The following is a 25,779-nucleotide window of genomic DNA, read 5'->3' on the forward strand; positions in this document are numbered from 1 at the left end:
AAAAGAAAAAAAATTTGCTGCTGGATGATTATTCATGGCGACTATCCAACAAGGGAATCATCGTAATTAATAAACCTCTAGATTCTAGATCTAGATTCTCTACTTTTCTTCTTAATAGCCTAAATTTCTCAGACCTGGTTTAAGAGCAGTAAAAGACCAGAAATGATTATTACACTTAAAACACTACAACAGCAGACTTTCAAAATGGAAGTGTCTCCTGATATTTCTGTAAGCAAAGATTTAAAATTAAATATTAAATAAATAATAAATAAAATAATTAAAGATTTAGGGCCTAATTCTAAGATTAACTTACTTAAATTAACTAAGATTATTAGGTAGGTACTAGATCTAGATCTAGAATACATTTTTAAAATTGGTATAACTGGGAAAAAACTACGAGATCTACAGTTAATAAATGGAGCAGAAAATTACAATAACAGAACACTTTACCTTTTTGATGTAGCTCAAACGGTGGTAATCTATCATTTTAGGTAGGCCTACGTAAAATCACCCACGACTAGTAGTGTGAAAAACAGGTGACTCCTTAAATTTTAATAATTATTTCACATTTTGAGGAGGATTTATGTTTTGAAAAATACAAAAATGTTTCCTTGTTCCTGTTTAGTCCGTCTTGTTGCTTAGATGGCTTGATTGACCTCTGACCCTGAAAACGTCACGCGTCGTTTTCTGACGGTTTTTACGTTTATTTTAGGGGTCCTATCCACGACAAATGAAAAAACTGTTAATCTCGTAAATTCTTATCATTATTTTAACACAAGATGCTAATAAAATGGATAATATGCCTTAGAATGCCAGAAAAAATCGCTAGCATTGTAGTTGTAAATAATGAGAGGATTTCTAGTGGAGCACTCTCCGTATAAACCGAACTGCGGCCAAAAACGACTGTATAACGGGGAAAACGGCCCATATAACAGTAGATAAATATATAATTGAGATATTTACCATGTATATTTACAGTATTATGGATGATCTTTACCAAAAATCCAATTACCCCGTAAGTAACCATGCGACAATTTCTCTCTGCTATTTTTAGTAACGTTGCATCATTGTTACGCTAGTTGCCAGACAGAAACAACTAGTTTTTTGCGGAATGAACTGTTAAGTCTAGTATTTTAATTATAATTCAATTGTAGCATGTGCGGAAAAAGTAAAATTATGGATATTATTATTGTATTAGTAATTTTATTTGTATATTGATTTTTTTCTTCTCTGTGGGCCGACAGTTGCTGCATTCGTGACCGGTGGTTAACCTCGTCAACGCTGCGTGGCCTATTCGTTTATATAAATTAATTAGTGATGCTTGTTCAGTGGCCTTTTTCAGAGCTAGGCCTAATTACGGGCAATTTTTAGACTTAATTGATCGGCCGTTAGCCTTTTTCATTGCTGCGTATTTTAAAAAATGCTCGTTCAGCGGCCTTTTTTTTTTTGGCGCTAAATAATCTGTTTACGGGCATTTTAAGCGTTAATTTATTTATTTTTTTAAGCTAGATGTAGATCTAGTTAAAAAAATAACCTAGCATGCCTGATATGAGAACTTTAAAAAAAAATAATTACCGAACTTTTAAAAAAATGATCAGAAGTAGGGAAGTATGTCTGTTTTTCAATTTGCTTGAAGAAGGGGGGGGGGGGAGAGAAGTGAAGACACCGACCATCTCGTGTACACGTGTTCATTCTATGACGTGCACTATAGGCCTGCTGAAGTCACGGTGACCCCGCGACCGTGGTGGGATTTTTCATCAACAGGATAGTAAACGCAAGCAAGCAATCACGCGAGTTACGATGTTTGGAGATTTTATTTTAAAAAAAAATCACATACGTCATGTTTTCAAGATGAAAAAAAAATGTAATGTAAAAAAAAAAAGACACTAATACCATGTATGAACTTCAGCTGCCACACTGTTGACTCAATATAATGTGAATTGAGTGTAAAATGTATTTGTATTTATAAACTATAATATCATTTTAAGCATATTTATTATTTAAAATTAGAATTTGAAATAAAAATATTTATTATTGTCATTTGATTTATGCAGGTGTTCATTATTGCATAAAATGGTATGAATAACATGTAGAGTAGAATTTAATAAATAATAAAATAACTAGATCTAGTTTTATTATCAAATCAACCAGTTGCTTTTTGTTATTATCCGGTGAGTAAATTACCTAAGCTGACGCAATTACCATGGCGGGAATTAAAAGCTCGTGTACACAAGTCGACGACGTCATGTTATGCCGGTCGAGGGCCAAGAACGCTGTTTTGTCATTCATTTTCCATTTTTGATTAATTATCAAATTCTCTCTTTTCTCGTCAACCGAGTAAGCTAGATATTTAAATGTGGTGTCAAATGTTCTCTTAAGGGGTAAGGAAGTTAATGGTGTATTTAAAATAACAGAATATTTTATTTTAAAAAATCCATAATTCAACCTACTGTTTTTAAAAAATGGAATTAAAACTTTCAGTAATAAATGAAGACAACAGATGCAACCATGCTCATTTACTATAGCAGCCATCTTGTTTATTATTTTTTATTGTAAACTTATAGCGCCAACTCTTGATATTTGGGTAACGGGGGGAAATCTTGCAGCACATCATAAAACGGGAGGCAAATCCTAGTACCTATTATTAGGCCTATAAGAAGTAGTTCAAGTAGGCTAGGTCTAGATCTAGAATCTAGATATTCTCATATCTTAGTTTTAGTTATTTTTCTAGATCTAGTCTAGATCTATTTAAGTAATGCCAATGAAAACTAGAAATAGATCTATATCTCTAACCAACCTGGCACTACATTTGATGGTTCTAGCTCATTAGGCCTTAGGGGCTAAAATACATGCTTTTAATCAGGGTCTGTAGTGGACCTTGAATCCTTGGAAAACCCTTGAATTAAGAAAAACATTTCAAGGCATTGAAAAAAAAACCTTGAATTTCCCCAAAATGAGCAAAAACCTTGAGTTTTATAGGTAAACCTTGATAAACGTGTGTAAATCAAATTTCTTTTTAAATCATTTCCGATGGACCTAAAATTTATTTTTCTGGCTTTTTTTTTATTGTTGCCGTGAGTCTGCGTAAACTTTGTAAAAGAGGCTAAATTTAGCATGGTTTTTCGGGTATCTCCGTTTATGACCGTGTCACTAGATTCTAGATCTAGATTCAGTGTTGCCTACTTGTAGGGCCTACTGTTTTGTCCGTAATTTTTCGATTTTGACGTCCATGTTACGGAATTATGCCTACAGTAAACATCACAATCGATTTAGCGTTGACATTTTTTTTCTTGTGGTAAATTCCTGTGTTATCTAGTTCTATAGTTTCAAGCATCTTCCGTAACAATAGAGCCCCCTCCCCCCTAAAAATGTCAGCGCATTGAAACTGATCAGTCGTGAGCAAGTAATATGCATTCCAAATATCGTCACAGGCCACGCATGCTCGCGCTGTTTTGTCAACGAGAGAAGCATCGCTAGCACAGCTCACACGTCCTAGTCCATGTGTACTTTATTTACTAAGTGGTAATTAGTAACATAAGCCTAGCCCCAAGGTTTATAACATTAAACTTATAAGGCCTATTAAATTTTATCAATAAAAACATGAGTTAGCCTAATATAAATATTTGAACAAAGTACTGTAAAAATCCTAATATATAAAACCCCACGTTCGCACATCTCTCTCTCTCTCTCTCTCTCTCTCTGTCTGTCCGCAAAATATTTTCGCCGGACATCACGTCAGAATCGGCAGCGATATATGGATACCTTTATACGGACTTTTGTTGAAAATAATATGTTAGATGTTTTAAATGTATAACCACAATTTTATTTAAAGAAGAAAAATAAAAATTAAAGGCGTATTCGAATGTAGAGAAACAGTATTATTTATGCAACCGGAAAAGCATTAATAAATGTGAAAAAGAACGCATAAAACTGTGACGTCACTATTGCTTATACATTAACCAATGACGTCATCTGCCGTGTTTAGAATGAACTATTTCATTCAAATTTGATTTAGATCTACGTACACTATGAAATGTATACAATACAATTTTTCCGGCCTAAACTCATAAAATTTTATGTATTTGGATTCTAGATATAGAGATTCTAGATCTAGACTAAATCTAAATCTACGCAATAACTAGATCTAGACGTAGACGCTAAGATCTAGATTTAGACTCTAACTTCTCTAAAAATCAATTCCAAAAATAAATTTCTATATTAGGACTAAACTAATTCAAGACTTATTTATTTTATACAAAATCTTTGTTTGGAACTGGCTAATTTGGGATAAAAAAATTAATTTGAAAGAATAGGCATATTCGCGTAAGTTAAGATTTTAAAATACGTGTTTCATTCTCCGTATTTTATAAGGTGCCTAAATAGCGAAGATGCTAGTGTACATTAAACCATGCAGGTGGTGCGGGTTCGAGACACACCAAGTCAACTTCGTTAATGTATTTTTTTTTTATTATTCTCGGGCTAAACTTTAAAAAAAATTCTTTTAGGAATCTAGATCTAGATTGTCGGGTGTCCGATAGAGCACTTCTCGGCGCCGCAGGCGCTTCAAATTTGGCAGGATCTTGACTTGGGGCGACAGAACACGGTTGGCCGAAAAGTCTACGATGAGGGGGTCACAACTGACCTCGACTGACCGGTACCTTATATGAGCTATAAATCGAAAAAAAAATGTCCACGGAGGAACCTCTTCATAACTCTTGAGGTCGTAGACTGACCCTCGGGCGAATTAATTAAGCATTCAAATTCTCAATGTTTTCGAAAGCCTAAGCGAAGCTGGGCAGCATGCCTAGTAATATTATAATTAGCCTAATGAAAATTCATCAATAAGAATTAGGCCTAACAAAAATCTATTAGGCTATATCATATTTGAAAGCATGATAAATAATTAAATAATAAGTAAATGTAGTAATAAGCCAGCTAATACTAAGTCTTTTAACACTTTTTTTTCACATATAGGTCAATCTTGATACACCCTTGTGTCAATTTTGACAACAGTCTCACAAATATTAAAAGTTTTTAAATCGTCCAAACTTCACCAACTTTTACGTTTGACCTTTACTACCGAAAAGCAATTTTTAACATTTTAGCTGGTATGCACAGCACTATAATCGACTATTGTCTAAAAACACACTGGGAAATGACACTTTTCACTTGGTAATTATTTATAAACTTAATATTGAGATTGTCACATAAATTTAGCCAAAATAACCATCCAGTCGTGTGCCAGGTTAGCAACCAACCACTCCTTTAGGTTTGTGACTATTGCTACTAGTTTCAAGTAGAATCTAGATTAGGTAGTAGCATAAGAGTAGAATTAGTGAGTTTTATACCTTATAGACCTGTTAGCTACTTGGTGTTGAAGTTAAGCTTTACAGAGATACATAATTTGGTCATCTATCGTTCTAGGTGCGTGGCTAGTAATGTCAAAGAAAGTTGCCTCATTGTTAGTCTAGATTTAAGGTGCACAAAACTAGTCTTGCTGTATTGGTGCAAACTATGAAAAATGTTATTTCCCAATGATTTCCGATGGTTGCTACAGCTTCTGATTTTTGTCAGGGCTGCCACTTTTCCGAATTATCCCTTTCCAGGTTAACAAAATTTGAGTTTAAAAATGTCCGGATGTGAAGTTGCATAATAAAACAAGACTGTTTAGACATTTAAGAATCATTTTATTATTAAGACTCTGGAGCCTTTCTACCATTGATCTATTTTCTGCCAGTCACTCAAGTGTACATGGTACAACTTCCTTTGCTATGCTAGCCTAGGGCTTAGGGTTACTCAACATTGATGTGATGTCATTTTTTCACCATAATATTATTAATATTCCTTTTCTTTTCAGACACTAATGTAAATAAACACAAATAGAGAAACAGATTGGTATAAAATTTGGTTTGAATGCAATAGTATTTGCCCAATAGACGGGATCCGGACAAAAGGCCGACTGCTAAAAGGCAGACAAGAAAAAAGGCTGACAAGTTTTATAAAACAACTAACTACAATAAGAGACATGTTTCATTTTTATTGAAAATCAGTTACATATTGTTAAAAGTATATAACAAAATAGAAAAGTAACAAAATAGAAAAAAATGGGGCCTAGTATGACAAATTGTATGCTATGCCATGTAAAAATTCAAGTGTAGTTCTGTTTTCCCTTTCACTTTCTGCAATGACATTTGTTATCCTGTCCTCTTTCTGTAAATATTTTCGTTTTTTTGATGGCTTAACAAGCAATATCCATTGTCTAGCATTGTCTCCTGGCGTTCCGCCTTATTGTATGTGGGCGATGATGGGACGGCTTTTGACTTGGTTCTTTGATGATTGTCTCACCTCGTTGACATAGAAGGAGCTATAAAAGACAGTAGTGACCACATTTCGCAATATTTAGGTGTTGATCCTTTGTGTTTAAGACACTCCTGTAATCTTCAGTCGCTTGGAACCGATGGTTCACCTTATAAATAAGGATAGCAACTAGCATTGTCTCTTCTCTTGAACGTTTCACCTTATTTCATGCCTTATTTCGATGGTTGTCAAGATATGAGCTGTGCAGAAACACATATTTTGCGATATTAGAATTTTTTATGCTTGTCGGCCTTATGGTCTGTCGGCCTTTTGGGTGTCTGCCTTATGGCTGTCAGCCTTTTGGATGTCGGCCTTTTGTCCTACACCCCCAATAGACAGTTATTTTTATAGCAGGGTACCATTTAAGCTAAGCATTTCTGAATGCGTCTCTCATTTCATCTACCCTACATCAAGTGGACATCTTGATCATGGCCACACATGATTTTTTAAGGCTTATTTGAACTTACTTTGAACTTGCTGTGGGAATGTTAAAAAAAGCTATTTAATCTGTGATTTCTTCGCCTGAAATAATACTGAAATAAAACCTTTACATTTTAAAGAATGATCTATAACACGTTGATATAAACCAATTAAAGCATGAAAAGATTAGTCTTGAGCATGCAGGGAGTAGGGAAAAGGCGATTTTTATTTTTAAGAATTTATAGAAAGGCTATAAATAGTATAAACTGTTATATTTTGTAAAGTTAATTATTATAGTTATATGATATATATTAGTATAAATCAGTGTATTCTTTGATGACACTTCTGTGAAATTGTACTGTTAATATTGTGAGTTTTTAGACCTCAGCATTGATATGTAAATATATTTTTCAGTTGAGTGAGTGTAGTCATCTTGCATTTTGCTTGTCATGTAATTGTCTGGTGCAATTTATTTTTACTTTTTAGAATTCCTTAATAGCAACAAAATTCATATATAGCCAAATATGTTAATTATTTACAAGCATTTATTTAGTTCACAACGTTTGTTTGTGGGTTTGTGGCAAATTTTGTAACTCAATTTTGACCCACTTCTATTGCAGCGATTTCGTTAAAACTTTCCAGATACTTTGCACTTTGACGATAATACAACTATTTTTTAATTAAATTAATTGTTTAATTAGTCATTAAAATTAATTGAACAGTTTCAGAACTAAGGGGTCATCCATAAATGACTGTAGAGGTGGTGAATTCTGGATTTATGTGATGATGGGGTGTAGACTTTTTTTATTAAAAAACAAGTTAATAAAAAGTCTAGTGACAATTTAAGCGCAATTTCCTTATGTTATCCATAACAATTTTTAATTTTTTGTGACCGAACGAAAGGATATTTTTTTTCGCTAAAAACCTACACGATGCTCAGTTTAAATTAAAAATATCATCCTAGGCCTACACAATGCTCAGTTTAAAAATTCTTAATTAATTTTTTGTGACAGAACGAAAGGATATTTTTGAAAACTTTCTTCTGCAATATTGTTCTAAATTATGGCAGGAATCGATTTGTAAATGTTTCAAGTCGCTAAGTGGGGTCTGGTTGCCGAGATATGGACCAAAAACTGCATTTGTTCGAGGTTTTTTTTTTGCTTTTCCGGGAAATCCAGGAAGGAATTCCGGGAATTTTTTTTGCCCACAATCATCCTTGGAACTTGCTTAACATATTTGCTTTTGGAACTGCTCCTCGATATTGCTTCGTTGAGGAGATACCACTTAAAGCTGCGGACACACATCCATCCATCCATCCATTCATTCATCCATCCATCCATCCATCCATAAATGACGAGTTAATAATCGCAATTGTCCGTATGGAAATTGCGCTAAAAAACCTAGTAGATCTTACAACCATATATGGCTTACCAAGAAAGCCTGGTGGTTTATGAAACTGTCACTTCATGACATAGGCATCTTTTCATAAGACCAAGAAAAGCCGGGTGGAGGTATGGGATTGATTTATGTATGTAGACATATGAAGTCAAAGTGGAACACATTTTTTTTCTACTTACAATACAAATGCATACTAATATTATATTCTAGACATATCACTACTTTCATTTTACTTTCAATAATTATATTCTTTGGGGAAACATCAAATGATTGTTCTGATTTTAATAAAAACAGCCACTAAATAAACCTCCTTTTGGGGAATTCCCATTGTCCTTAATAAGTGTTGGAGCAAAATGACTGAAAAATACATTTTTAGAATTCAACATCCCTGCTTGTATTTGAGCTGCAGTCTTGTATTTTGTATAATTTTGAAGCATTTTATGTCTTCTATCATATCTAATTTTAATAAAAAAAATAAAAATAATTATATGCATCTAGCTACCACACAGAGGGATATGAGGAATTTTAAAGCAAAGCTAAATGTGGGCAGCCATTTTTATGTCAACGGAATGCCATTTTTTTTTAGCATCGTTAGGTCATTGAAGTTGTTACGGTCATTCATCATAATACAGCATTGGAAACAAGTTTCATTTTTCAGAATGGAAGTCTTATTTCAGTGTTATTATAATTAAGATATAAAATTGCGTACATTTTAGAATTTCAATTTTATTAGAACTTACTTCACTTAATTAACTTTAATTTATTTCATTTTGTACTTCATAAGGTGAAGGAACTAAAAGAAAAAATTGAAGCAGAAAAAGGAAAAGAATATCCAGCAGCAGGGCAGAAACTTATCTATGCAGGTGAAGAATATATACATTTTCTCAAGACACTTTTAAAGCTATTTTTGTTTCATATGCTTTAAAAAATTTTCAGGGGAGAAAATTTTCTATTGGATGATTTATAGGTCTGACAATTCTATATTTTAGGATAGTGATTTTTCCATATTTTGGCTGAGTTCTTAAACGAAAAGATCTCCCTAGCTCGGTTTCTTTACTGTTAATTACAGCATATGCTTTAGTCTAGCTTTAATTTATCTACTGGTATTTTAAATTCACTCTGTTTTTAGAGCTACCACCTCTACTTTTTCAGTTTCCGTTTAATTTCGGAACCTAAAATTGATTATGAAATTTCCTGTAAAGGATAAATATGAGGACTTGACAAACCAGCCCCTCGCTCTCAGTGGTCACAGATGCCAATGCTTAAGTGAACTCACTGTGAACCTGAATTTATGTTTGATACTGCTTGCTTGGGTGAAAAAATTGATATCACAGTTTCAAATAGCTGTGTTCCTGTTTCTATTATGATGTATGCTATTGGTCTACTGATTTCACATTTAATGGCATCGCACCATGACCCTTTATTTTTCTGTTTGACCTGCAGTTTTCCCACGCTAAATCTCTCCAAATTTTTTGTCAACTTTTTATCGTTGCTGATTTTTTAAAGTTTTAAAAGTTCTGAAGAAAAATGGAAATGACCTCTATACATTCCTATTTTTAATCCCGTACCACACTTAGCTTACAATTTTTTTTCCATGGTCTGGTCACATACCTGCACTATATCTGAAGCCTGCATCTCACAAACCACACCAGCTAAACACCACATCTGAACGCTGTGTCTCATCACGATAGCGACCAAAAGTCCACCTCATTAAGTAGTAATTACTGAGTTGAGTAAAGTGAAATTGTAAAGGATTTTAATCTGCTCTTGATGGCTCATTTAAAAAAAATTTTGAAGTGTCATTAGTTTTTGGTAAATTAGCCCATTTGTGATTTAATTTTTTCTATCAATGCTGCTTGGGCTAAATTTAGATATCAATTTCATATATCTAAATCTACAAGATGCCTACACTCTAAAATAAATAAGTTTAGAAGATTATTTGGTTGAACCTTCCTTAATTAATTATTTCCAGGAAAAATTTTAGATGATGCAAAGAAGGTGGAAGAGTACAGAATTGAAGAAAAAAACTTTGTAGTAGTAATGGTGACTAAGGTAATAACATGGTTTTTTTTTTTGGTCTGTCAGAATCGTAGTTTTCTTTTCTCTTTTCTCTTTTTTTATCCCAAATAAATATTAATTTCAAGCCCCATGACTAACATTCCAACAAAGGTCCCAAAATTCAAAACATTTTTTCTCAGCCCAAGCCAGCCACAGTATCTGTAAAAGCTGTAGAGACTCCAGCTTCATCAGAAGCTCCAGGAGCAGGTGCAGCAGCAGCTTTACAGACTTCTGTAGCAGCACCCAGTGAGAAGTCAGGTGAAACAACTAGTACTCCTGCTCCTAGGTGAGGATAGTTTCACTTGAAGTATGGATGGATGATGGGAAGGATAGATAATCAGATAAAAAGATAATCAGATTGGATTAAATAGAAAATCATGCACCCCCACCCCCACACATACACACACACACACAGAGAAACAAGTCGATTAAGAGGCTAATAACCCAATACTGGCTAGTACAATGCTGGTTTATGTGTTTTATTACATGAGTAAGTCTAAAAAAGGCTGCCTGATTTAAAAAGCACTTACTTATTGTTACAAATATAACTATATATATCTATAGATCAGGGGTCTCCAAACTTTTCAGCGAGAGGGCCGCATTAACTATAAATAGCAGTTTGGGGGCCAACAACACACTCAAGGTCCAAGTTTGTTCTCAAATTGTTCTTAACGTATTTTATTCTTGAAAATGTTTGTTCACACAAGTATGTTGTTCCAAAAATTGAAAGGTACCTAGGTGCAAAATTTTGACTTTAAGAAAGTCTTCATCTGGCAAAGTCTTGTAAAAAGCCACCAGTCCTTTTTTGAACTTGTCCATGAGGAGGTCATTTGCTTGCAACCCAATAACCTCCAGCTGCAGTTCATCTGGGCAACTGGCCACATTTGTTTCAAATGGTTTTGAAACACTCACTTCTTTTGCCTTTGAATCCTAGTCAGAAAACAGCTGCTGAAGCTGCAGCTGAAGGGCTTTGATGATCTCGCATGCAAATGACGTGGGGAACTCATCTTTTTCTTCAGCCATGAAGACCTTGCACTGCTGAAAGTGCGTCAAGTTGCTGGCCTGTATTTGTTTCAAAAACATTACAAGTTTGGATCTGTAGGCCTTTAGGTGGGTGTATAGATCAGAAACTAAATTTTCCTCTCCTTGTAGTTTTAGGTTCAGAAAATTTAAATGACTAGTTATATCTGCAGCAAAGGCCATTTTCCATACCCATTCTTCATCAGACATTAATGGCTGTGGCTTGCCTTTACTTTTCAGGAAATCCCTTATTTCCTTTCTTATCTTAAATACTCTGTTCAGAACTTTCTGGCAACTTAGCCACCTTACTGCTGTGAAATATGGTAAATCTTGCAATTCTGTGTCTGTATCTTTCAACATGTCTCTTAACTTTTTCAGTACACTGCTATTGTCCACATATGTATTACAGTAAGTTTGCTGGTGAACAATACAGTGCAGGAACATTGGTTGTAGGAAGTTTTTCTCATTACGCATGTGCTTCACTTGTCCAAACAAGCCTTTCTTTATGCCACTCATGTTTTTTTCCTCCACCAACACTCAGGCAACTGAGGTTAGTCCAGTCCATGTTATAACTCTTTAAGTCCGTAACGACGCTCCCAGCGGTCGGTCCACCGGCCTGCCATACCGTAACGACGCTCCCAAGGTCCGATAAACTGTTCTCTATTTAATTCGTTATTTTTCGGAATCCAGGTTTTTAATCGTAAATCTAGGTCATGATACCGCTAGAGCGGCCATTTTTCGTTGTATTTACTTCTTGTAGTTTTCTCGTTAGATTGATTTTGTATTTTATGGAATTTTTTTTGTAAAACAACTCGAAAAACTGCATTTTTTTAACACTGTGGAATGCTGTTCAGCAGCCGCGTCTATATGCTTAAGTCGCCGCATTATAAAATTAACCAAAATTAAAGTATTTACACTCAGGCTAATCCGATCCATGATTTTTGTAGAAAAATGGACATACTTTCGCTTTCTATGAATAAGAACTCATGAAAAGTAATTCTTATTATTAATTTTCCTGACAGAAGCATAATTTTTGCACGAAAAATTCAACTCTTTTTTTTCTTCTTTAAAACTAAGTAATTTACTTATTATCTTTCTTCAATAAATAAATAATTCCTTAAAATTTTTATTAATAAAGTGTGGAGTTTAAATTAACTGTAAAAAGATGTTGGTCGTTTAGCCACAGGGGTACTGAAAAAAATGAGTGGAAAAAAAATAATTCCGGTAAAACTTGAAAATAAGTATAGGCTTAAATTCAACTCATTGAATATATCCTCTCAGGTAACAGTGCCATACATTGATGTAGGGAAGCCAGCTCTTGTCTTATGTTCATGTCTTCATCCACACCTCTAATGAAAACAAGCATACGAGTGTCTGCAACACAGCGGGCAATGGCATTTGCACCGAAAGCTACTTGTTCAAATTGTTGTGACTTTTCTGCGCAAAATTCCTTAGACACTTCCACCAATCTTTTCTTTTCGTGGACAAAAAGATCTCCACGGGCCGCACGAGAGGGCCTAGCAGGCCGCATTCGGCCCGCTGGCCTGTTATTAGACCCCTAATAGAGATAGATATGTATATATATAGATATATGTATATATATATATATATATGTATATATATATATATAGGTATATGTATATATATATATAGGTATATGTATATATATATATATAGGTATATATATATATAGATATATGTATATATATAGATAAATAGGTGACTAGATAGATAGATAGATGACTAGATAGATAGATAGATGATTAGATAGATAGATAGACAGACAGACAGACAAACAGATAGATAGATAGATCGATAGGCAAGACAGATAGATAACACATTTTTAGTATTAGTATTATTTATATTAGTAAGAATAAGTAAGTGCTTTTAAAGTCAGGCAGCCTTTTTTAGACTAACACATGAAATAAAAAACATAAACCAGCACTGCGCTAGCCAGTATTGGGTTATTAGCCTCTTAATCGACTTGCTGTTTGTGTGTCAGAGGGTGCATGATTGTCCATTTAATCCAATCTGATTATATATCTATAGATAAATAAAATAGATATATGTATATATAGGCCTATAGATAGATAGATAGATAGACAGACAGGCAGACAGATAGATATAGATAAAGATAGAGATATATTGATATAGATATATTGATATGTATAGATATATACATATATAAATCAAGATATATATATATAAAAGTATATACATAGATATATATATACAGATATATATATAGGGATAGATGGATATATAGATACAGATAGATAGATATATATATATATATAAAGAGAAAGAGAGAGACAGATATATAATTAGGTAAGGTATATATACAGATATATTAATATATATATATATATATATATATATATATATATATATATATATATATATATATATATATATATAATATATATATAGATATAGATATATATATATATATGTATATTATATACATATATATCTTAAAAAAGGGTTACTATAGTGGTTCACTAAATCAAAACCAGGGTGTCCTCGAGCACCCGGATAGGGTGCTGTTTGACGCCCCAGCCTTTCCTGTGAGTGCTACAGCGCCTAAGTTTGTTTAAGTGAATGCAGTAGACTATGGATAAGTTGGTATTAGTACATTTAAAAAGAATCACCATGGCGGAGCACCTGTATGCAGCTAGTATATATATATATATATATATATATATATATATATATATATATATATATTACGGTCAAAGCCAATATCGCCTCCCATAGGTCCGCGTGGACCGGCCAAGGTCTTAATTAGAAGATCATCTGGCTAGGGACGACCGGCCAAAGTCCGAATTAGAAGATCATGAGCAGATTTTGGGTTTTTTTAATGCCGTAAGGATCATGAAATTAAGTCTTTATTGATTATTAATTAAAGTAAATGACAGAAACATTCAAATTGTTTATTGTACTATAGTCTCAATCTATCAATATCATCATTTGTTACAACAAGTTGAAAATTTATGGCATTTAGAATTACATAGCAGCTTGTTATTTTTACACTTGCAGCAATTTGTTGAGCACTTAGTTGTGCAATTACATCAAGTGTAGCCTTGGCCCCTTGTGAAGATGCGATGGTTCGTAGTGATTTTTCCTCAGTGCCAACTGACGACAATAAGAGCAGTTTTTCGTGAAGAATTGAAAACTCACTTCTAGCATACAGTTGTTTTAGAACACCATGTTCCGTTCCTAATTTTTAGAAACCGCCCTCGACGCTCATGACAACTGCAATCACACTTCGGGGATCACCGCAACCTCTGTCAACATCTGGACCGCGGATGCGTACATTGTCACCCACTTCACCATCTTTAAATTTTGTATTTGATGTTTTAAGCATCTTAGCACCTTGAGTTTGCAAGCCAGTATAAGCTGCTGACCTGTGTTCCATGATGTCTTGTTTGTTGTGACACAATCTGCAGGTAATGTTCCCTCAATACCATTCGTCTGCTTCATTGGGTATTCCACAAATAGCATGGACATCGTTGTCACAGGATCCACAAGAATGGGCTGCACTACAAAAATTTTTACAAACTACACAGAATATGCTGGCCTTATTATTGTTACGCAGCTGGTCTGGACGTTCCGCCACGGCAGCAGATGTGTTGGCTGAGGATGTCGTTGCATTTATGGCAACCTCCATTTCTTGTTCAATGTTCTCAAGATCTTCCTCAGTAACTATTTTATCGAGAACCTCTCTTGGTAGATTTGAAGTGCTAAGTCCCACTTTTGCTTTGCATCCAAACAAGGCTTCGTATGGCAATTGTTGGATTCCTTGATGAAAAGAACGATTTTTCATAAATTGAATGAATTTGAGACTCTCAACCCAATGAGCTGATTCATTTGTTTGCATCTATGTCATCATGTTTTGAACATCTTGGTTGGCACGTTCGACTGAACCTTGGCTTTGGCTATACCTTGGTTTTCTGTGAACTAGTTTAAGTTCAGGCCACATGTTCTTTATTTCCGAAATAACTTGATTCACAAATTCTCTTCCATTATCTGATTGAAGCACACTTGGGGCATCAATAGTCGTGAAGATATTTATCATGCAGTCCAGTCAAGGCGCGGTGATGGGTCTGCTTTATTTGGTATTCCCCTTTAGTTGGGGAAATATGGTTTCTGACGCCCACGCCATCTCAAGTCGCTTGGACACTATTGTTCAACTTACAAGGAACGCGGCAAAGTCTTTTGAACGTTCCGTCTTGTTGCACGTGGTCGGTGATGCCGACTGTCTTTGATTTTGTTCTTTGATGATTGTCTCACCTTGTCATCATGGAGGAGGCTATCACATACAGTTGTAGCCCATATATGGAAACTAACATGGATTTACATTTTTTTTCTTTTGACAGCCATCTGCTATGTCTGTCTCATGGTCTGATGGCCCTTTTGTTCCATGTCGCCTTGCATATAGAATGCTATACAAACAAGAGCTAAACAATACGTTACAATGAAACCGCCCCCAGAATAATGAAAACGCGATCACAACTTAGTCTAGATAGAACATTAGCCAGGACATCCCGGCCAGTGCGCGCATTGGCCAGTCAATGTACAAAATACTCTGTCATTTTTAAGCGTTTCGGACTTTGGCCAGTACGTCTTGGCTAGTGCGCGCATTGGCCGGTTAATGTACGAAATACGCTCTTATTGCTAAGTTATTTGGGCTTTGGCCAAGAGAGCCGGCATTGGCCGGCCAATCCGCGCTTTGGCCGCACTTCGGGCTTTGACTGTAACATATATATATAAATATATAAATAAATAAATAAATAAATATATATATATATATATATATAATACATATATATGAATAGGCAAGATTTCTTTCTTTATTTCTTCTAGCTCTGCACCGACCCCAGAAACAATTACAGGTGCATCGACAGCAACTGGTGAAGTTAGAGGAGACAGTTTGCAATATGCTGAGAGTAATCTAGTTACTGGTCAGGCTTATGAAAACATGGTGCAGCAACTAATGATGATGGGTTTTGAGAGAGAAAATGTTGTCCGAGCTCTTCGTGCCAGCTTTAATAATCCAGATAGAGCTGTAGAATATTTACTTGGGGTAATTTTTTAGGCCATTTTCCAAGCAGTAGAATTCAGGATAGAAGACTAATCTTCTTTAGCTTCACTCTGATAAATTTCTTTTCTCTCAAAAATATCATTTATTTTGGCGGCCTGTTTTAGTCTGGAATTTAGAAAAGTGAATTTCAGATTGGAAAATTGCTAGTTTTTGGGCTGGAGTTTTTTAAAGTCTGGAAAAAGCCTGAAATAAGTCTGGAATCTAGTTAGAAACAAAACTTGTCCACAGTCCACATTTATCCGGAGGGGAAGGGGGAGGGAAGAGATATTTTGTTGTGCGTCTGACCTTGTGAATGTGTTGCGAGAATTTAAAATTGTCATTCAATGAAAGAATTATCGCACTCAGAAATGTTAGGCTCTCGAGTTTACCCTCTATTTTTCATTAAGTTTGTAGGCAGGCAGTCATAACAAACAATTATGGGGGAGGCGTGTCAGTGGTAGTATAATTTATCCATTTACTTTTAATCCATTTTTCATTCAACTTTTTTTTAAATCTTTATTAATGCTGACAAACAGGGCTAGACTAACCCACCCCTCCATGTGACTAGTCACTTACGTCAACTCACCATGACCCCAAGTACATAGTTGTTACTGCTGGGGGGGGGGTAGGTGGAAGTCACAACACAGTTCATGCCATGAAGTATTTAACAGGTCTACTAAAATCTGGACTACTATGACCTCATAATGACCCCTTCACCATGTCTTGTTGGGGGTGGGGAAATCCAGGCAATTTTTTATTTTAGACTTAAGTTTTTCAGCTATAAGCATAAACAAGAAATCATGTTGTTACATGGCCTGCAGAATTTTGTATTTTTTCCCCAGTTTTTCTTTTCAAGTAGCCTATTTTTTCCAAAACATTATTTACTCTATCTAGTTTGAATAAGTCAATTAGATCATGAACAGATTACATAAGTTTAATGTTGGAAACAAATTAGTTTCATCCTTTTAAATAATTATTTTAACTATTAAAATTTTGGGGGTAGGCAGCCTTAGTAAAGTTATTATCTGTCTATTTGCCTAGAGAAAGTTCATTATAAACATTAGCTAAATTGCCTAAAATATATGTCATTATACTGTAAGAAATTAAGAGTACAAATTTTGCATCATTTTATAAATGAGTAGCTAAAGCATTATCTGTTATAAAGTGGAATTTTTTGGAAAAGTCTGGAATTTCATTTTCAAAAATGAAAAAAAAATTTCTATAGGCGTCATTTAATTATTTCTTAGATTGAGTGGGTTTGTTTTTAAATCTATGAAAAACAATGTTCTATAGACATGTCATTTAATTTATCTTTGATTGAGGGGGTTTGTTTTTAAATCATTCAATTAAAAAAAAGACAATTTACTCCTATGTATGTGAAAATACTAAAACAGGGACTAATATCAAGTATCATGTTTGTTGAGGAGGCCTTGATGGGATGAGATCAAGATGGGATCACTGTTAATTTTATACAGTGTTCTTGGTGTAGCCCAGACCTGAATTGGACTTTCTGTTGGTTGACTAACCTGGAATGGAAGAACTGGACTGTTCTTCAGCTGTGCAGGGCTTCTTGCTTGGCAATAGTTGGAGATAATAATATTATGCCCCATAAACTGAAGAATGCTAAAGGAACAACATTGTTGGAGTTTTTCCCTTTTCCCACACTATTTTCTGCTATGTGATTTGTTGTATGAGACCTGTTTGTTTTAAAAGCTATGCTGCTGTAGCTGTGGCATGCATATTTCACTCAATTTTTCCTAGTGCTTTTTAACCCTTACAATACTGACTTTTTACCTTCATTCTCTCAGCCCTGCAAAGGATTTTACATTCAATTCCCCCCTGCCTAGACATTATTTAACAATAAGTTACCTTTTACCCAGAGATGATTTTGCTAAGTACACAAATCTCAAAGGAATGAATGATAATGACATGTAGAAAACAAAAAACAGGGATGTCCTAATTTAGGTGGATTGCTGAATTTTTAAGAATTTGAATTCTCAGTCCTAATTATCCTGCTGATATCTTAGTTAAATAATTGTAGAAGAAAAAGGGAAGATGTAATCTAAACTGTTGTCATTCTTTAAAGCTAATGAATATCTCCTGAGCCTGGGAAGGGGGGGGGGGGGGGTCTGTAATCTTGCTTGCCTTTAAGTCTAGGTATACTTATCTACCTATGTTTAGCTCAGTGTTCATTAAACCACCAGTATTCCCATTTCCTGCTGCTTTCAGTTAAAGTGAACTCACCAAGACCCCCTCGACCATGTCTCGTTTGGGGGGGGGGGGGGGGTATTGGTCAATTTACTTAGAAGCTATTGTAATACCTAAGCAGTGATGTGGCTATTATTAAAATGTTGTTTTTTTTTTTAAATATTTTGTTCTTTTTAATTATTATCTCCAAACACTATTTAGGTCTGTTGAAACTAGAGTACAATTAGATTATAATGGTATAGTTTAACTGTGGAAAAAAATGTTTTCATTTTCAGCTTTGTTAAAATCAACTAAAGCTGTTTATAAGAGAAAAATGCAATTAAAACTACTTTTAGTATTAATTTAATGTTCTATTAAACTATCACTTAGTACAACAATGATGTTAGGGTGCACCTGGGATTCACTGAGTTGCATAAATCAGATTGTGTCTATCCCTAAAAATGGTCTATTTTACCCATGGGCTGATCGCATCTCTGAAAGAATCCTTTGATCTAAATTGACTATAGAAAATTTGTGAAATGAATCATTGAATGAGCAAATAACACTAATTGTCCACGGAAAAATATTTGATTGCAATCAGCACCATAAAAATGTGTGTGAATGTTCCTCTTTAAAATATACATCCTGCTCTATTGGGTTCATAGATTTGTCCAGTGTTTAATCAAAATAATATCTATATTTAAAATTCTTCTGTCAGTTTACCTACAGATATATCTTAATTATTAATTCTATTAATTAAACTACAGCTATGTCAATAAGTAGCCCAACTAGTTTAGCAGTTTTCAAGTGATTGATCTTTATTTGTAGGGAATCCCCCATGGAGCTGATGAAGGCAACCAACCTAGTCGTCCAACAGAAGGAAGTGAGTCCAATGTTTCTATGGCATCCAACCCAACTTCTGAGAACACTGGATCTTCTCAAACCAGCGGTAGGTTCTTTTTATGCAGTAAGCAGGTACAAATTGTCAGCAGTTTTACTGTTTAGCTATGCTCAATTCATCTTTCCCAGTCAGATGAGGTAGATTTGCAATTCATCTTTCCCTGTCAGATGTGGTAGATTTGCAATTCATCTTTCCCTGTCAGATGAGGTAGATTTGCAATTCATCTTTCCCTGTCAGATGTGGTAGATTTGCAATTCATCTTTCCCTGTCAGATGTGGTAGATTTTCAATTCATCTTTCCCTGTCAGATGTGGTAGATTTGCAATTCATCTTTCCCAGTCAGATGTGGTAGATTTGCAATTCATCTTTCCCAGTCAGATGTGGTAGATTTGAAGATGAGGCCAATGACACATGACCACAAAAGCTCAGCTGACTCAGTTCTGCCAGTACTATAATTATAATATAGATCTAGGTCATTTTAAGTTTATGAAAACTTACATTGTCATGGGTTTGACACATTTGGAGGCATGGATTGTATGATGAAGTATTGTCATGGGTTTGACACATTTGGAGGCATGGATTGTATGAAGTATTGTCATGGGTTTGACACATTTGGAGGCATGGATTGTATGATGAAGTATTGTCATGGGTTTGACACATTTGGAGGCATGGATTGTATGAAGTATTGTCATGGGTTTGACACATTTGGAGGCATGGATTGTATGATGAAGTATTGTCATGGGTTTGACACATTTGGAGGCATGGATTGTATGATGAAGTATTGTCATGGGTTTGACACATTTGGAGGCATGGATTGTATGATGAAGTATTGTCATGGGTTTGACACATTTGGAGGCATGGATTGTATGAAGTATTGTCATGGGTTTGACACATTTGGAAGCATGGATTGTATGATGAAGGTTAAAAGAGGCTTATTCAGGGTTCGTACGCAGTCTGGAAAGTCTGGAAAAAGTCTTGAATTTAGAAAAGTGAATTTAAGACTTAAAAAAGTCTGGAAAATCGCTAGTTTTTGGGCAGGATTTTTTAAAAGTCTGGAAAAAGTCTGGAATCTAGTTTTAGAAACAAAACTTCGTAGTCCATATTTTCCAACTTAGAAAATTGCGATTTTTAAGTGACTTTAGTCCAATTTTTTCCCCGCGCTATCGCGCGGGTTTACACTATGTTGTGGCGTTTTTTCGCTGGTTCGCAGAAAAAAATGCTCAGTTACTACGTCATTGGGAGAAGAGGGGAAGGGAGGGAAGAGATATTTTGTGGCACGACTGACCGTGTGAATGTGTTACAAGTACTTACAATTGTCATTTAATGAAAGAATGATCGCCCTCAGAATTGTTAGGCTCTCGATTTTACCCGCTATTTTTTCATCGTTTGAGTTTGCATGCAGGCAGTCATAACAAAAGTTATGGGGGAGATGTGTGAGTGGTATTTTAGATATAATTTATCAGTCTGTAAGGCGTCATCCATTTATGACATACAATTTTTCGGATTTTAGACCCCCCCCCCCTTCCCCACTCCCTCCGCCCTCTGTCCGCACGCGTTGACTTACTATGGATTTATATTAACATTTTTAAGATTAATAAGTCGCAAGGCCTCCTAGGGTTCATACCTGTATTTTTGTTTGCTTCAGCTTATCAAAGAGGTACTATTTTTATTTAGGAGTTGTCCATAAATGACGTCACACTCGCTCTTGCAATAATGTTAGGGCAGATATAAATACCGTGTTTTATTTACACGCTGTGGTGGTTTTTTAAACACCAGCACAGTCGTCTTAATTTTACTTTCTACTCGCAAGATACAAGTTTTATATTTGTTTTAGAATGTAGACACAAAATCTTCCGACCCCTTCCCCCCTCCATGTGTACGTCATAAAGGATGACCCCTTTAATTTTAATTCACCTTCCATTAAACTGTTTTTGAAATCATTGCAAACGCTGACGATTAAAGTTAAACTACCCCGCCCCTCCTTGTAACCACGGTCACTTGTGTGAACTCACCGTGAACCCAAGTGCGTAGTGGGTACTGCCTGGTAAGGAGGGGAGGGGGTATAAGTCACAGCACAGTTCATGTTATGACGTATTAAACAGGCATACTGAAGTCTAGGCTACTATGACCTCAGAGTGAACCCTTCATCGTGTCGTGTGTATGTGAGGGGGGGGGGGGGGGATGGGAGGAAAGGATACCGGCAATTTTTTTTATAGCAGACCCGTTTCTCAGCTATTACTAATTTTTTTTTTTGCTCCAACTTTTTTTCTTTACACGTAGCCTATATGAGGCTACTTAACAAGAGCAGACCTAAATTAATACATTACATTATTATTGTTTAAAGTAATTAACTCTCACTATTATACAATACCATTTTAATGATAGTTTAATTGAAAACATAAGCAATTAGATCAGGAACAGATTACATAAGTCTAATGTTGGAAACAATAGTTTCATCATTTTAATCAATTTTTCAATTGTTACAATTTTAGGTAGGGTGGAGTAGGCAAACTTAAGAAAAAGTGATTTTCTGTCAATTTGGCTAGAGAAAGTTCACTATGAATATAGCTCAATTGCCTAAAATAAATGTCAATTTAGTATAAGTAATTAAAATGACAGTACAAATAGTGCATCATTTTAAAAAAATTATTCACACATTATCTGTCTAAAGTCTGGAATTTTTCCAAAAAAGTCTGGAAAATGTCTGGAAAAAGTCTGGAATTTCATTTTCAAAAAGCAGTACGAACCCTGCTTATTGTAAGGCTAACAAACTAAGAAGACTATATAATTTGGTTTATTAGATTTATTAGAGCCCAATTATTTATTTTAAAGTAAATAGCATGAGAAAATTAGTCACTGCCCTCTCCTCCACCTCCACCCCCTCCTCTTAGGTGGGCTTTTGACTTGTTACTTACCTAACCCTAGACCTAGGTTGATTCAAATTTTAGTTTCAAGCTTCTTACAGAGAATTGTTTCTGTTTGTATTTATATTGTGTGGGTCAAACAAATGTATATTACCATTATTGGCTGTTGAGAGAATTTGTTTTACTGAAAAGGTGGCTATGTTTTGTTCTGGTAATTGATGATTTCTCCCCTTGCTTTCAGAAGACCCTTTGGCCTTCCTGAGATCCCAACCACAGTTTCAAATGATGAGGCAAGCTATTCAAGAAAATCCACACCTTCTGCCCCCTCTACTGCAGCAGATTGGTCAGAATAACCCCCCACTGTTACAGGTAGAATCATTAGTCAATGTCTAGTTATTGCTTCATTATAAAATGGGGGAGTAGCAACAACACCTGTAATAGATTTCCACTGCTTATAAGAAGTCATGTCACTGTGATATGCTCCATTGTGTAGCACGGAAGCTTCTGAATAAATCTCATTCAGTAACCTCATGCTGATGTTGAGTAGAACAAAGGCCTGAAGTGGGGATAAGTATCAGCCCTATGCTAATATGTCAGCTATAAATATTTCCATGAAAAGTGGAAGAAATGTGTATCAAATATATTTTATATTTTCTAATGAAAAAAATCTATGTTATCATTATATCATTGTGTGAGGGTTTTGTGGTGCTTAAGGTGGAAGTAGTTGTGTGAAGATCTAGAATGGCCAACTGTAGGAACAGGAGATTACTTTGTTCTTGTGGAAACTTGTTCTAAGGCATTGATGTATTAATTGCATGATTGGTTTGTATTGAGAAGCATTGTGTACAAAGTTCTTCTATGTAGAAAGTTCTACTCTAAGCTTTCAGGATTTACTATGCTTATTGTTTTTCAGATGATCAGTCAAAACCAGGAACGGTTTGTGCAAATGTTAAATGAACCTGATGATGGATCAGAGCAAGATGTAGGTCAAGGAGCTGGGGGCACAACCCCCCCACCTGGCTCTGGTTACATCTCTGTTACACCTGAAGAAAAGCAAGCTATTGACAGGGTTAGTTTTTTGCTTTGTTTTAGTTTTAGTCTTAATGGACAAGGCTGTTCATACCAAAAGTTTGTTTACTTTTACAATTTCTAAAAAAATTATAAACAAATCTTTAAAACTAAGCTAAAGAAACACATTTATATTTTGTCACAACATTCACCTAATTGCTGCATGTCCAACCAATGTTTTCAGTCATCACATGGTATTCTTTACATTATTACTGAGTAATGTTACATTTTCATTTTTATTTAAAAATGTTTATTTTTCCAACATCCATTGAAAAAAATCTCATGTTACCTATTTTAATTTTAAGGTTCATAAGTGACATAATTTCCTCCTTACTAAAATGATTGGTTCTCTTATATCTTGCTTTGTGTTAGTTCATAATCAGTTTTTTTGTTTTAGCAATATCTTAAACCTCTCTCATTCAGTGTTTCTTCCAGACTTTTTTCTCCGGGGGGGCACTTGAAATCTTCGGGGGGGCGGTAAACTTTCTTCGGGGGGGCGGACACTGTTAAAAGTATATATTTTCTATATAAATGATATAAATTTCATTTCGTTCGGGGGGGCGGTAAAAATTTTTCGGGGGGGCTTCGCCCCCCCGAAGAGATGCCTGGAAGAAACTCTGCTCTCATTACACTAACTTTTTGTCTAACCTGCTCAAGCTTTTTCCCTTGATAAAGCTTGTGATAAAAACTTGACTTTTTTTGTTGTTGTTTTTTCCAGTTAAAAGCATTAGGGTTCTCGGAAGCCATGTGCATTCAAGCTTACTTCGCATGTGATAAGAATGAAGATTTAGCTGCTAACTTTTTATTGTCACAAAACTTTGATGATGATGAATTGCCTAGTTGATTTCCTTTCCTGGAAAATAAAACAATTGCTCCTACATTGGCATTTAGAAAGAAAAAAAATTCTTATGTGATGATGTCATTGGAATGTTATTTGGTTTTTTTTTAATTGACTCAACTTATTGAATTTTTGTTTAAATACTTGCCAAACTCTATTATAATAAATGTCCATACAAGTTTTTAAAACTCATCTTTTAGTTCTGGTGTTTTATTGACTTTTACAGCTAATGAGGAGAGTGGACTCATGGGATGAAATTTTTCTACTCATGTTCATTATCTTCTATAAAAAATATAGTTGCAATTAAATTTGAATAGTCACTTACTTTATCAATGTGTCTAATTGATCTTCTTGTAAGATTTTCACCTTAAAAGCTGATGGGTGAAAGTGTATTTGATAATGTTATTCATTTAAAAGCTGAGTTTGTTTGAATTAAATTCTTGTTCATACCTGTTCTGTTGGCTTAACTTGATGAATGTGTACAAATGTTGATAGCTGCCTTTGATTGAGTCTTTGACAATGTGTCTTTATTAAGACTAGTTTCAGTATTGTCATCACTTCATCAAGCCATTCCATTTTTTCATTTGAATTCAACACTAGGACACTTACATTGACATTATGAAATCAGCATTCAAAATGTGTACTGATTTCTTGCACAGTTGGATAATTTATATGTTAATTGATTATCTGAAGCAGATTTCAATAACTTAATAGATGAACCCATTTTCAGCATGGTTGTTTGTGTGTATTTGTCTTATGCTTGAGTTCTGGATTTTTTTCCTTGGATTGACACCAACTTGCCTGTCCCTTGTTTGCTAGTGCTACTATGCTCTGCTCAACAGCAGAACTGTGCTGCTGATGGCTCTTCAGTTTTCCTCTTGCTTTAAATGCCATAATAATAATACAAAAACAGAAAGGCTTCAATGACTTTGTTTTTATTTATCTGTTCACATTTTTGCGCCAAAAAATGTCTGATTTAGTTATAAAAATGAATAAATTTATGACTCTAGCAAATTTTATGTAATACTTAATACTAGTAAAACAGATGGACCTGAGAAAAGCAGTACCACACATTTTATTAAATGGATTTCACCACCAAAAAAAGCAATGCATTTTGTCAAAGTGTAGTAAGCACTTCTGATGTTCAGTGACTGTGGCATTGACACTTCTGATGTTCACTTGTAGTATTGTAGATTTTTACCCCAGAAACCTTCACTTGAGTATTCTCAATACCTAAAGAAATTTGATGGATGTATATATATATATATATATATATATATATATATATATAATAAAGCTTTATTTACATAAACATCAAGCCATAAACGGCGATGTATGACATTAGAAAACAGACAAACTACTGATGACCAAATATACTGTGTAGAACCGTAGTACACAGAAAAACTAGCACAAATGTAAATACTAATAGGTTACATCACTTGGAAATACTACGTGTAGGCTACGGTGAACGGAAAAAAGTCAATTTTTGCTATGAAAAAAAGTCACAACGGAAAAATTTTATCTGAAAAAAGTCACAAAAATCTCTACAGAAATATTTTGATTTATTTGTTGAAAATTATAAAATT

General features: G+C 34.7%; 1 protein-coding gene across 2 annotated transcripts; it reads left to right on the forward strand.

Moving 5' to 3' along the window:
• LOC131956966 (UV excision repair protein RAD23 homolog B) lies at nucleotides 1–25,112 on the forward strand. Of its 2 annotated transcripts, none has more exons than XM_059321629.1 (9): nucleotides 1–228; nucleotides 8,960–9,038; nucleotides 10,148–10,227; nucleotides 10,374–10,519; nucleotides 16,120–16,339; nucleotides 19,352–19,472; nucleotides 22,529–22,656; nucleotides 23,201–23,356; nucleotides 24,074–25,112. In XM_059321629.1, exons 1-9 carry the CDS (start codon nucleotides 163–165, stop codon nucleotides 24,197–24,199), a joined length of 1,122 nt encoding a protein of 373 aa, XP_059177612.1. In that variant the 5' UTR covers nucleotides 1–162; the 3' UTR covers nucleotides 24,200–25,112. The 2 variants fall into 2 exon arrangements, with proteins under 2 accessions (XP_059177612.1, XP_059177613.1); XM_059321630.1 differs by having other exon boundaries at nucleotides 22,532–22,656.
• The last annotated feature ends 667 nt before the right edge of the window (nucleotides 25,113–25,779 follow it).

The sequence above is a fragment of the Physella acuta genome, unplaced genomic scaffold (genome assembly GCF_028476545.2).
Source record: "Physella acuta isolate Inbredline_101_S28 unplaced genomic scaffold, ASM2847654v3 ptg001190l, whole genome shotgun sequence".
Taxonomy (NCBI): domain Eukaryota; kingdom Metazoa; phylum Mollusca; class Gastropoda; family Physidae; genus Physella; species Physella acuta.